The sequence below is a fragment of the Halichoeres trimaculatus genome, unplaced genomic scaffold (assembly GCF_033239565.1).
Source record: "Halichoeres trimaculatus isolate MK-OKI-2021-1 unplaced genomic scaffold, fHalTri1.1 fHalTri1_scaffold_9, whole genome shotgun sequence".
Classification (NCBI taxonomy): domain Eukaryota; kingdom Metazoa; phylum Chordata; class Actinopteri; order Labriformes; family Labridae; genus Halichoeres; species Halichoeres trimaculatus.
Genome location: NW_027437188.1, coordinates 33214561 through 33228562, shown reverse-complemented (window position 1 = coordinate 33228562; position 14002 = coordinate 33214561). Strand labels below are relative to the sequence as shown.

At 41.6% G+C, this 14002-nt stretch overlaps 1 protein-coding gene and 1 long non-coding RNA gene across 2 annotated transcripts in view; one reads left to right on the top strand and one right to left on the bottom strand.

The window, feature by feature from the left end:
* Positions 1-14002, top strand: part of LOC141797477 (uncharacterized) — an 83714-nt gene that overhangs the window by 2625 nt on the left and 67087 nt on the right. The window contains exon 2 of the long non-coding RNA XR_012599080.1: positions 50-111. This is a non-coding gene — a long non-coding RNA (uncharacterized LOC141797477). The remainder of the gene's footprint in view (positions 1-49; positions 112-14002) is intronic.
* The window catches only part of gpr4 (G protein-coupled receptor 4), a 65964-nt gene continuing 60621 nt past the window's right edge, over positions 8660-14002 (bottom strand). Inside the window, exons 3-4 of the mRNA XM_074679786.1 lie at positions 11394-11658; positions 8660-10826 (exon numbers count right to left, since the gene is read on the bottom strand). Of these exons, the coding sequence (XP_074535887.1) occupies positions 10105-10826; positions 11394-11658 (987 nt within the window). The 3' untranslated portion in view covers positions 8660-10104. The remainder of the gene's footprint in view (positions 10827-11393; positions 11659-14002) is intronic.

The window sequence follows — 14002 nt, the reverse complement described above, 5'->3', positions numbered from 1 at the left end:
AGGACCGTGCAGCCGTTCATATCTTGATTTCTGTCTCTCTGTCCTTCAGGGTCATTGTTTCAGACGCAATGAGGCGACGCACGCAACGATGACTGAGGTTCAGCTCCAGACGTGAGTCAGACTTTACAACATTATGACTTCATGAACCTAAAGCAGAAACAGCCATTGTTTCACTTTCCTTCACCTCTTATCTTATCAAATAACATGTTAGACACACTAACCTGCACACACAAGCTTTATGTAAAGCTGGGGGCTGGCTCTTGTGTGGGTTTTCAACATGAAGAAATACACACGTTACGTTGTGTTTGCATATGAACTTTCCTACAGCACAGCACAACCTTAAATTAGTCCAATTAGAACTACGTTGTTGTCCTTAATCAGCCCGTTGAGGATCTGAAGTCTGGACCAAATGTTCTCAGGTCCTCACAAAGATGGAACAAACACACACTCACACAGAAACAGGACATAACACCACCGCTTGTGAATCTTGGAGATTGCAGCTTCCCAGTGACTCACCGCTCAATACTGTGAAGGAAAACTGTAATTCACTGAAGCAATGTGAGCTCCACACAGACAACAAGCAGTCCATATCTGTAATCTATGAAGTGGATTTTGTTTCTTTATTATGCAATCAGTGATTTGAGGAGGCGGGGCTCAGGGAGCGAGAAATTCACACGTTTATTTTAAGAAACTTTTAACAGTCATGCAAGACTGCAAGTCAGTGTCATCACCAATAATCTCTAATTTAATGTCTTCTGTCGGAAAACTATTGTTCCCAGTTTGAGAAAACTGCATAAAAGTCTTCCAACCAGATGGCATGTTAAAAAAGTCTGACCCCAATGTCTGTCTGTGCAGGTGGTGGGCCAACAGGTAACCTTTTGTGCTGGTTACTGATAGAGCTGTGTGTGTTTTTAGTAAAATACAAACAATGATTTACTGCAGGTTTCCTGACACAAACACCTTCATGCTTTTTTAACATTAAATTGAAAGAAAATGTAAAATATAAAAATGTGTTTACATTAGGGATAGGAATTTGCAGTAATTCCTGTATTTGAATAGTCCATCCAATGAACAAATATTTTTTAACCTTTAACGTAAATAAGGTCAGTGAATCCACTCTTGAAAATGTTGTTCCCCGTGGCGGTGGCTTGAACTCCGGCATCAGCTCTCTGAATCCTTCACCTTCCACAAAGCTTAATGAGAGCATATCTCCAATTATTAGCAAGCTAATCTTCTCTGCTTTGGTTTTATCACAACGATGTGCTAAGCAATTGACGTGATTGACCTGTAATTGACCTGTTTTCTCCTTGTGCTTTGAGTGCATGCGGTTCAGCATCAAACTTGTTATTCTATTGCGTCCAAGTTTAACGCACACATCTCGCACTGGACATTAACTTCATTGGCTGTGTCCGAAATGGCATACTAACATACTACATACTACATGGTCGTTGTGTATATACTGTATACTACATACTATAAGTATGATTAGAGTGCCAACTGTTTACACTGTAGTATACTACTTGGTTTCCCATGATGCATTTCAAAACCTCCGACGACAAAAATTGAAAGCACACATAAGTCTATGGAAGCACACCAGGCTATCAAATATCTCAGTTGATTCGCCACATTTGAAAGTTTTAAGAACATTTTAGGTGAGAAAGTCATCACGTAGAAAACCAAAATGTGGTCATTTGGGTCATAAGACGCACTGATACAAATTTAATTTCGACATTTCGGACATTCTGTTAAGAGCGCCAAGATGCTATCGAAGAAACTTCCAGTCCGCTCCAAAACAAGAGCTCAATTTACAAAAGCGTTAAAGAACTTAAAGGAGATAAACGGGTGCTTTTATTTTGAAAACAGGAAGTTTGCTAGTGGATGATTTTTAGCTAACACCGGTCTCAAGACGAATTCATCTCTCTTAAAAAAATTAAAAAATGTTTACTGCTCGCAGACACCGAAGACGATCCGTCCGTCGCCTCAGGCACTTTATTTCTTTGTACTTACGTTTAGGTTTCCCTGTAGAGCTAAGTCCACTTTAGTTGCTTCTCATCTTGTCATCTCATTCTGTATTTACGTTTATAAATACGGGGCTCGCAATGCATTATGGGGCGTGTCAGTACGACTAGTATGCCCACCTCCCATACTTAAAATTTTTACCGATATAGTATACATCCGGGTATTTCTCGCGCACACAATCTTTTCATACTATTTAATGTGAACGCACTACATACTATTTTTGATGTCACACTTAGTATGAGTAGGACGTTAGTATGCCATTTCGGACACAGCCATTGTTTTTGTTTGAGTACCTCCAGACATCACTTTCCTTGACTGACATGTCATAGACAGTTCTGCATTTGTTCTGCTTTTGCTTTTGGTGTAATATGTCCCTAGAGAGTTGCTGTAGCTGCTGTAAAACAGTTGTTTTTGCTGAAATCTGGTTTGGTGTGCTGAAGCCGTGGCTTCAAGTCGTAAGTTTGTATCTTGTCAATAATTTTACTGCCCAGTGTCTTCAGTTAGTTGCACCAAAAATTACCAAAGAGACGTGTGAGAGAGAGCGAGCGATACATTTGCATGAAGACATCTTCTCAGATTGTGGCATAGGTCATGGTTTATACCTGCTGCTTGTGCTCACGAAGTGTAGCATACTAAAAGTGCACGCTCAGCACAGCCCGTTGAGAAGTAGTGCGTGAATTTTGAAAGCAGAGGCCACGACTGGAAATCCTGCAGATGCCAATAACTCCTGATAACCATTTCATCCATAACAGGAACTTTTTAGGTGTTTATGGGTCAGATAATCTGTTTTTCATTCGGTGATTCCACCTGATCAGGAAGGTCGGTGTTGGAGGACTGAAGCACGGCGAATGTGAAACTAGCTCACAACTTTGCTCAACACTGAAAGGAGAGTTTTAATTCAGCTGTTTGAATAACTTGAACTGTGAGAGCATAATAATGAAATGTTTCCATCTCCCTTCTTCTCATTTCTCATTTCACTGCTCGCTGCAACGCTCCAGTTTTCCTTCGTTGATGCTCTGAACTCAGCCAGAAATGAATCTGAATATGGGATGAAAATAAGAGCACAGCCATCCTTCATGTCCTGGGGGTCTCTCTGTGTCCTTACCTGATCATAAATCAGTGTAATAACCAGGTGAGCTGTTGGTAATGGCAGCCGAGGCCTCTGGTGAGCTGCTATATTTAGACCCACAGCAGAGGTGAGCAGTGAAGCTTAGAGGGCGACAGACAATGTTCCCTCAGGGAGAGGGTGAGAGTGAGTTATGTCCTCTCTTATCTCAAGAACATGAAAACCTGTGTGTGCACCTTCTCCCTTTTCACACACATGGGTTAAAAACACATACATGTGCAGAACACCTGAACATGACCTCATTTCTGTAGGTCAGGCAGACGTTTCCCCGCCCACACATTGTCCTGTTTATGTTTTACTGTGTCCATCCTCATGAGGACAGGTTGAAAATAGCAGGTCCCCTCTTATGCACGAGGTAACAATGGAAAGGATGCACACACTTTGTCAGGGATAAACACACCAGCACACCATCCTATAGCATGTCCTTCATGTCGTTCATTAGCCGTACAGCTCTGGGAGTGTTGAACAGGACCGGGTGGAGAAGGTGACTTTGTGTTGGCAGCTGCCCAGATCTGCTCTCTCATCAGGTCTGACCCAGGACTGCATGATTAATCCTGGTTTCATGGTCATCACAAAATGTGCAGCCTCAACAAACACGTTGAAAAAGTCACGATAGCAAAACATGCATGTTTAGAAACCATTATTTTCTCTCAGTTTGTGTATTTTGTACCTGGTGATGAAAACAACACTAGCCCGTGTTTGTGCTCTGTAATTTTCTCGGTATCCTCACCTTTTTCACATCATGGACACAAAAAAAAAGCAGGATCAGTATAATACAAGTATTTGGATATTTATTAACAGATTTAGGGGGTATTTAGGGTAAAAATCCAAATTACGCATAATTTCATTACTTGAGACCAGAATCAGACATCCCTACTGGTAACTCTGGCTGGCACAATATGCTACTGTCCCGATTCCATCCTGTTATGAGTTTTGGGATGTCGATTCAATAGAAATTGCAGTTTTCAATATTTCTGATATTTGCAATTTTTGGTTTGCTTATATAACACCAGAACATGTAAAAAAAAAGGTTGTTTGTTGTTGATGATGTCTCCAGAATATATCAGGAGCTAAAATTTCCTAAAAACTGCACAACACGTGAGTTAGAGAAAAACATTTTGCCCTCTGCTGGAGAAAAGCTGTAACTTTTTTTTCAACCCAGCTTATAAACAAAGACTAAAACAGAGGAATAACATCTTTTAAAGACATTTTCAGACAAAAAAATCCTGATTTTAAAATCATAATTCATAAAATTCAGATACTTATATGACTCCATGTTTTTCTCCCACCCCTTCTGGTAACTCATATGAGAAGGTGGCAGTAACAGCCAAAATACACCAGATGTGTATTAAGCCCACTCTGCTCTGTATGGAAGAGGTTTAGGGTCACTGAAAAAAAAAGTCCAAAAAGTGAAAATTCTGAGATTAATCTTGTTTTTCAGTGGCCCTAATCTTCTTTCATAGCTCTGCCATGGTACAAAATCTGATAGATTTCTACTCAGGTAACTATGTCAGTAACTTAAATAGAAGTTGCACTACAGCTTTCACTGGATCCACTTTATTGAGCCCCTGCTCTAGAAGTTGGAGCTGGATCCTTCAGAAGTGCAAAGCTCCTGTTTTTGCGACCCTAGCTGTTTGGAGGTCCTGCTACCTGCCAGACTAAACACATAGGCGGTGAGCACTCAGTCAACATATATCAGGGCAGAGCCAGACCGGAGATGCATCTGGTCATTCCCATAATGGAGCATTAAGGCCATGTCCACGCTGCATATGGACAGAAGAGTTTTTTAAAACGTATGAGGGTGTGTACTAGGCCTAAAACTCAGTGCCAGCTGCCACAAACGCAAAAGGAAGAACAACATTAATGACATGTATTGTGAGAAACAGTATGTGAGGCAGATTGGTCCACTTCATACTGAGAATTTTTCCCAAATCAGTCAGGCACCTGAGTATTTTTACCACATTTTGGACAAATCACTTCATACTGCCCGTTTCATAAACAGCCGATATCCATGGAAGCTTGCAACTTGACTGAGTCTGTGCACCGCGGTGTAGCTGTGACAAACTGGCAGATTTCCGGAGCCGGAGCTGGAACTTGAGAGCAGCTGCTGATTGTCACCAACGAGAGGCACTTGGGTGTAATCAGAGAAAGCTGCACACCATGCATCCACCAGGCGCTGCAAAGCTGAAACCAAAACAAAAATACTCCACCAGAAAAAAAACCCAACACAGAAGATAATAAATAGTGTAGTAAACAAAACAACAGGAGTCCAAATCTTGACACGTGTGTATGCAAAGGTAGCAGATCAAAAATGCTTTGTGGACTCCTCGTGGGCTCAGCATGTGATCATCTGTTTCCTGAAGTTGGTGCTTCCCAGATCTTAGTAATTTCAGCATCAGCATCGTGTTCTCAAAGCTGAAACAAATGACGCCAAAAAAAAAAATCAATTCAACAGATAAATAATGAAAAAGATGATGAACACTCCTTCCTCTGCAGCTCATTTCCATTTAAAAAGGCACCTAGATTCCCATTTCTGCTCACAGGCGTCAAACAAACAAACACAAGTGGAGGCAAAGTTTTGAATGCATAATTTATTTCTCACCGACATTTGAACAAACACACGTTATGAAGCCCGGTACCTCCGCTCTCACACTGACACACAGATGCACAACAGAAGCAAAGAAGCACAGAGCAGCGTGTCGCAGGGAGCACGGAGGATCTGGAAAACCTGCCCAGACATCATTTCAAAACCAGGAATATCTACATGCAAAGATATGACACCACTTTGACCCTGCAGCATGGACTCATCGTCACAAAGTCACTGCACAGAAAGCCTCCACACAAGGAATGTTTGCATGTGCTTTTTACAGAAGCTTCTGCGTGAAATGTTATCACCAGTGACTTAGAAAACAACAGGGAGGGGTTCCCTCTTATTCACCCAAGAGTAAGCGCCAATTTCATGCTTAGAGCTACAGACGGGATGTAGACGTTGACGATGCCTCAGAAGTGAGCAGTCTGCGCGGAATTAAACAGATATTTACTTTATGTACACGACTCAGAGAGTCTGCTTTAGAGCTTTGAGACCAATTTGTTTTAAGTCTGGTTTATTTTGCTTTGATTTACTTTAACAAAACCAAGAATGTTTAATAATAAGGACATAAACATTTTTAAACTGTTAAAATCATTAAAACAGTCATTTAAACCAAAAATGCTGGGTTATTTCCAGGTGGGTCTTTGCTGATGCTTTCCCTTCCTTGGCTTTTTCGTGTATGCTCAGGCTTTAGATTCCTCGTAGGCATGTTGATGTGCAGGGAGCTCCCATAACAGAGCTTTACCGCCAGATTTACCTTGTTACAAACATTAATTATTTAAACAAGAGTGGTCCTCACTGAATCAGCTGTGTCAGAAGGTTAGGGTTACATGTTATGGCTATTTTATTGAAACCCTTTTGGGAAGACCTCAAAAAAATAACAGCCAAAACACACCAGAGCCATCTCCACTCCATTCGGATTGAATATGTTTCTATTTCACTTGATGTAAACACAAACTGGCTCTGCTTCATTGTGTTACACCTGGCATTCATGGTAGTGACCAAAGAATGTATAAAATATGGACACAGTCTTTGCTACATCACCTACCTGTTCCTGATGCAGACTACTGAAGCCAGTTGCTGACGGGGGGCCATATTGGATATGACACAGGCTTTGAGCTTCCTTTCTAACAGCTATAGGGTGCTCATCAGTCACATGACCTGAGCTGTGTCTCTAATTGGACGATCACACGATCCCAAAAATCACTCACTGTACCAAGTGTGCCCAAAGCAAAATAAGTGGTTCAGTGTGTACGCGGTTTCTGGTCTTTCCGGCGGATTCCCGATAAACAGCAAACCGGGTGTTGGCCCTTGGCAGTGACGCATCAACTTACACAAAGCAGTTTGAGCAGAACAAGAAGTTTTGCACCAAAAGCACTTTGAAACATCATAAATAGGGATGTCCCGATCCTAATCCCTAGTATCGAATCGGGACGATTTTTGCATTTTTTAAAGGATTGGTGATTGGGAATTCTAGCCAGTCCTCTCAACTGATCGTCCACGTTACTCGTCATAAAGCCAAAATAGCTGCCAAACACCAACGCATCAGTAAAACCGAGCGCTGTAAGTGCGCCCAACCTCATAAAGTTGATGAGAGAATGATAAAATAAGGTATGGTACAAAAAGACCGTGCTGCTTCGCTTTCTCACCTCTTCAGCAAAGTTTATCTCCAAACCCAAAAATCTGATCAGGACTCTGTATCGGCCGATACTCAATATTAAAGGATCGGGATCGGGGGCAAATAATGCTGATCGGGACATCCATATCAATCAACTTTCAGTGTGAATTAAACCATCCCCAAGCCAGAACCAGTATTCAGCTTTACCACTACAAAAAACTGGCAAAATAAGTGGAGCCAGGCCAGGAGTCAACAGGTTTGAGATTTTACAGCCTAGCTTGAATGAAGAGGATCTCATGATCGGGCCAGGAAGTGTGGAAACTCTGTGGAGAGAGAACATAGAAGACATGCAACGGACTGTGGTACGGAGATGGATCTGGTGTGTTCCTGGCACATTTGGTGTTGCTGCTGCTCTCCCTGCCTTGGCTTTGGCATTCCACGTAGGCACATGGAAAGGCAAGGACCCCAGAGAACAGAGCCTTACTGCCAAACTTATTATAAAACCTCAAGTAATTAAGATATCAACTCAGCAGCTGGGTCCACAAACACTAACTATCCCCAAATTCAAATACCAACCCAGCTGTTGTGTCAGTGGTCAGGGTTTTGTGCTCTGACCTGAGCTATGGCTTTACATTGAGATCCCAGACCGGTTGGGATGACCTGATGAGATCACGCTTTGTAGGATTTTTTTGGCTCTAGGGTCAGGGGTCTGCAACCTGCTGCTCTTTGACTCCTTCGCAGTGGCTCCTTGTAGCTCTAAAAAATTATTATTAAAACAATTAATTTATAATTCTTATTGAGGGTATTGATGAGTAAGACACAGGTTAAAGTAGATTAATTTAACTGCCAACTTGACGGCTTAATACACATGCTTGATAGTTAGCAAGACATTAGCAAACAACAAAAAAATTCTGAATTGAGTGATATAATGTTGGCTTCCTTAAATTTTTATTGATATGCTATGTTATCCAAACAAAAAGTTGTAATTGGGGAGTTCTGTACTATTGCATATTCAAAATAAAATAACAAATAAATAAAAAAATAAATACATATGTTATAAAATTCAGGTATTTCCAAAAACTTCAATTTTCTGACCGATTTATTTCATTACGAAAAAAATATTTCAAGTTTTTGGAATCAGAATTTTCCCTAATTTTTGAAAGTGATATATATTTTTTTAATTCGAAGAATTTTTTATTTTTATTTTTTATTTTTTTTTTATTTTCAAAGATTTTTGAAAATTTCCAATTATTTGAATTATTTTGCAAATTTTTCTGTATTTGAATTTTTTTAATTTTGAGGAAACTTTGGCAAATTTTGTAATTTTTTTTTTTTTTAAATTTTTGCAAATTTATTAAAAGTCAAAACAAATGTAGACATCAAATCTACAATTTCGTAAATTCAAAAAACCTCTTGTTTAGATAATTTTTTACTAGATTTTAACTATGTTTACATTTTGTGGCTCTTCTTTGAAAGTAAAGGTTGCAGACCCCTGATCTAGGTGATAAAAAGTGTCCTTAACTTGTCAAAACCTGTCAGCAGTCAGTATCAGTTTAATACAGAGGGGGGTAAACAAATGAGGTTGCTGCTCAGAAAGTGTAAATAAAGGAAAATCTGTGAGTGTTTTTGGAGAAAGGCATCTGTCTGTAGAGGAATGTAAACAGTATCAGGTCAGCTGTGCAGCATTAAGTCTGAACTCTGTTAGAGCTGTGTTTATGGTTAAAGGCTGACAGGTTACAAAGCACTAAAACTCTGATTTAACACCCCAGCAGGTAAACACCCTCACATGACGACTACTGCGCACACATTTGAAGTGGTTTAAGCTTTTATGACACTGTTGCCCTGCTGCTGCACACCGCTCTCACTCGAAGCATGCAGCGTTGCAGTAAAAGGCTTTGGTTCTCTCAGTCGACCTTGCTGAATGAAAATAAAAGCAAAAACTAAAACGAGCTGAGGTACTTCATAAGGCTTCATTACTTCCATCAAAAACATCACATGAAGACATTTCCAAGCAGTACGAGCAATAAAAAATGTTTCGACCTGTAATCTACAATCACGTTATTACACTTCTACTTCTACATCCCAAAGTGATGCGTCTGCGTGTCAGACTCATCCGTCTCTGACGTCCTTCCTGGGTCCAGTTGAGTGTCCATGCAGTCTGAATGCAAAGGTGTCTCCACATGCAGAGTGGGTTCACCTTAATATACAGAAATGACTCGTGGCACTGTTGGAGATCATCCAGATATCAAAGTTGTCAGATTTTTAAAAGGTTAACCACTCAGGATGTTAGCAGTAACACCTTCTGGATGGATTGGCATTAATCTGGTACTTTGTACTCTGAAGCTTTTGGTAATTCACTGATTCCTCATAAGCAGCATCAGTAATAAACCTCTGCACCTAAAGACTGAAGTATTGCACCCTGAAATTGATGATAACACAGAGCAGCTTTGCAAACTCCAACTGAAACCAGACAACTCTTTAATTAGAATCAGGACCTGTCTGCAGGTCAACCCTCAGGTTTTTTCTCGACCATCTAGTGGTCAAAATCTCCCTCAGGTGTGCAGGCGCCCACAGCAGCTGCAAACAACACTTTCTAGTTTCTTTATCAACCTTATTCCCACTCTGGCTTGTTCATCTGCTGTTTATTACAGCTCCCTCCCAAATCCTCTGACATACCAGAGAGCAGGAGGCATCAGGAGCCTCCAGCGTCTCCTCGCTGAGCTCTTTGAACCTCTCAAACTCAAGAGGAAGTCACTTCTTCACGCTGAGAATCGTCATCTGCAGACACTCCTCTTTCAGAGCCACCAGCTCAGTCTTGTAGCTGCTCGTCTTGCCTCCTTCAGTGTACACACAAGGCTGTTTTTTCGCGGACAGCGGCGTTTCCATAGTGACCGAGCCAGCGTTCAGTATATCAGCATGCGAGGGTGAGGAAGAGGAGCGTCTGTGACAGGCTGCAGACAGCAGAGCAGAGAGGGCTCGGCCCACGTCGTGCCGCGCTCCCTCGTTGACAAAACAATACAAAATAGGGTCGGCGACGCAGTTGAGGCTGGTCAGCGCCAAAGACACGTGGTACGCCGCAAACAGGCTCTCCTCTGAGCCGCAGTCACATGGCTTCCTCAGAAACATGACGCTCCGCACCAGGAGGAGGACGTGGTACGGTCCAAAACAGAGCAAAACGATCAGGATCAGACTCAAAGCCAGACGCTGAATTTTGGCCTTTTCCTGACGCTCCGTGGAGACGTTGCAGCGCACGGCTGCCAAGATCCCGCGGTATGCCACGAGCATGGCCGTCCATGGAGCCAAGAAGCCCAGAAAAGTCCTGTAGAGGTTCATCCCTGCCACCCAGTCCTGCATGGGGTACTTCTCGAAGCAGAAGGTGTGATTGAACCGATCCTGGAAGAGCTCATCGTGGAAGAGGGGAGCGGAGTTGGCGACGATCTCGATGATCCACACCATGGCACTGACCAGGACGGCTGCGCGTGGGAGGAAGAGGAGAGGAGAAATACTTTGAGTTATTCACTTCAAATCAAGAGGTTTTAGAAATGATGAGCAAATGCAGAGCAGGGAATCGAGGCTGGAGCTTTTTTGATCGATATCTTTAATTTCCTCAGACAGAGTGCGGATGTTTCCCATGAGGAGTGATATTAATCAGAGTTTCAGGCTTTAACAGGCAGGATATAACTTCTTTAAGCGTGGATATATTAAACTTTAAAAGCCCTGCCTGGTTTTACTTGTTTTATGACCTGAGAAGATAAAGTAAATCATGTCATTGTTGAACGAAGTACGAATCCTCTTTTTATCAGGGATTTAAAACTCTTGTCGACAATGAGGAGATGTATCCCTTCAGTTTCCTCCTCTGTGGGAACAGAAACTGACAGATGCAAAGACATTTACCCCTTAGGGAAGAGGACAAATCATCGAAATCTTTCAAAAACAGATTTTCTAAACGATGCCAGATGTCAGACTGAGAAGAGCTGCCTGGTAAGTTTCATCTAAGAATCATTCATCAGATTCTTTGGAAAGACCTTAACCGTACGTACCTGTCTTGATTCGTCGAACCTTGGCGAAGCGGAGCGGATAGGCCACAGCAAGGTACCTGTCCAGGGAGATACAGCAGAGGAAGGCGATGCTGACGTAGATGTTGGTGTAGAAGATGAAGCCGAAGAGTTTGCAGCTCTCCTGACCGTGGATCCAGTCATCGTGCTGCAGGAAGTAGTCGATCCACAGAGGGAGAGTGCTAATGTAGAGGAGGTCGGCAACCGAAAGGTTGATCAGGTAGATGCCGAGCTCATTGCGCTGGCGTACCTGGAGGGAGGGACGTGGAGAAAGACACAAATGAAACTGACTTCAAAATGTGAAAAGATGAAACTCCAGGAAACCTTAAATCTCTGTTGGAAATAGTTCAACATGTTCCTCTCTGGCCTCTCTTCAGCTTTTCTAATTCAACTTGTCAGCAGCTGAAGTTTCCCATGCTGTATTCATGTTGTAATGTTTATATTTAGATCTGTGTGGTAAATAAAAAGCACACATGTTCTTGTTTCAAGTTCAGCTCATTAATGACAGAAGCTAAACAACGACACTCTGGGTGAAAATGAAGGCAGAGAGTTTGATATGCAGCCCTGACGTAGGACAAACAACACTCTGAAGTTGAACTGTCACTCACTTCTTAATGTTGTTCAAAGGTTCAAAGAAATCCTGATCTCACTTGAATGAAAAGTCAATTATAATTCCTCCGTCAGCTGCCAAAGCAAACTGACAGTCTGTGGGAAACGCTGTAGAAGTTTGATGGTGTCTGGGAAAATATCCACACTGCCCTGATGACTGGATGTAGTGAGTGGTGACACACACTTTAACAAACTCAAAGGTCTTTGTCCAGAGATGTGTTTCTACCCCTTACCCTTAGTCCTCTGTTTTGAGGGCCAAGAGGAAAGGGTAGAAACGCATCTCTTAGAGACAAGACGCCACTCAATCCCTGCCATGTCCTCACCCCTAGAAATATTATCAAGTGTTTTTGTCTTATTTAAATGAAGACTGGATTGCTTGTAACAAGTTAAAAATCTGCCAATGGAACAAGAGTAAAGTTTCATGCACCAAGACATTATTCGAGTTTCAAGAAAACTTTTCTTGTTCCATTGGCTTTTTTTTTTTTACTTGTTAGAAGCAATTCAGACCTCATTTTTGTCTTTAAATAACTTGAATCTAGACATTTTTCTGGACTGATCAGTTGAATGTGACTCATATCAGGTAAAATAAGAACATTTTTACTTCAAATAAGACAAAAAAACTTGATAAGATTTCAGTTTTTTGCAGTGTAGGTAGAATAACTGTTTACTTACTTCCAAAGCGAACATATTTTTATAAACTGATGATAAACTGGTGTTAGATTGGGGGACAAATTCATAGCAGACTTCACTTCATTACATGAGAAATGAGACAGCTAAGCCAATGTTTCTCAAAGTGGGGTCCCGGGACTCTTAGGGGTCCTTGGACCATAGCCAGGAGGTCCGAAGAACTATTTAAAAACAATTGTCAAAGTGTGCTATATCACTGAACAGCATATCAACAAACTGGGATCTCTTGCACCAGTACAAGTCTATATTTTTCTAGTACTCCTCCCCAGTAAATCCCTGGGTCCCCCACCCAACAACTTCAAACAAAAAAATTCCTAGGTGCTGAGGTGTGCACAGACTTTTTGAAGGGCAGGAAAGCGGAAAAGATAAAAAAAACAACAACAGGCCATACGCTGTGTGTTTATCATTTTTTTTTGACCACTCAAGAGGCAGTTAAGTAAATTTTGCCAACCAGGAGGGCATCTTCTGTACACATTTTGGCCTTAGAGATACTATTTCCTCAAAGTTTACAAAAAGAACTCCTTGGAAAGTATAAATGCAGCTTAATTCTATGGTTGCAAAATACTACATAGTTTATTCTACGGTTCTACAGTTTCATTTAGAAGACACTTTAGTCCAAAGCAACGTACAACACAAGCAAGAGTTTAAACAGAAGCGTCTACGTGTTAGTGTTGATATCCGAGCTGAGACAGTTGTGTCATCAGGAGGAAAAGACAGGAAAAGCTGAGTGTCGTCAGCATAACAGTCGTAGGAGTAGCCATGAGAGCAGATTACCAAGAGCACCAAGTGAGGTGGTGTTTAAGGAAAAGAGTAGGGGGACCAAGCAGTGAACCCTGGGGTACTCCTGATGATAAGCCATGTGAGTTAAACACTTCTCTGAGGGATCTGCCTGTGAGGTCGGACTTGAACCACGACGGATCCTGAGATGCCAAGTTCAGAGAGTGTGGAGAGGAGGATTTGGTGGTTTACTGTGTCAAAAGAAGCAGACAGGTCAAGCAGTGGTAGGACAGAGGACTGACCAGCAGCTTAAGCCAGATTGATAGGAGTCGATCAGGTTGTTTTTCAGTAGATGCTCAGAGACTTGGTTATAGTTTATAAATGCATAATGTTTATATTAAGCTAACCATTGTTACATTAATGAGGAGGACCTTGGTCTAAAACAGTTTGAGAACCCCCGAGCGAAGCTTTGAAAAGCCGATGTTTCGCAAAGTCAGTTATAATGAGCAATTTCAAAGTACACCATCAGATCAAGACATGGCTAACACTAATGTGGCATATCAAAGGATTTGATTAAAAAA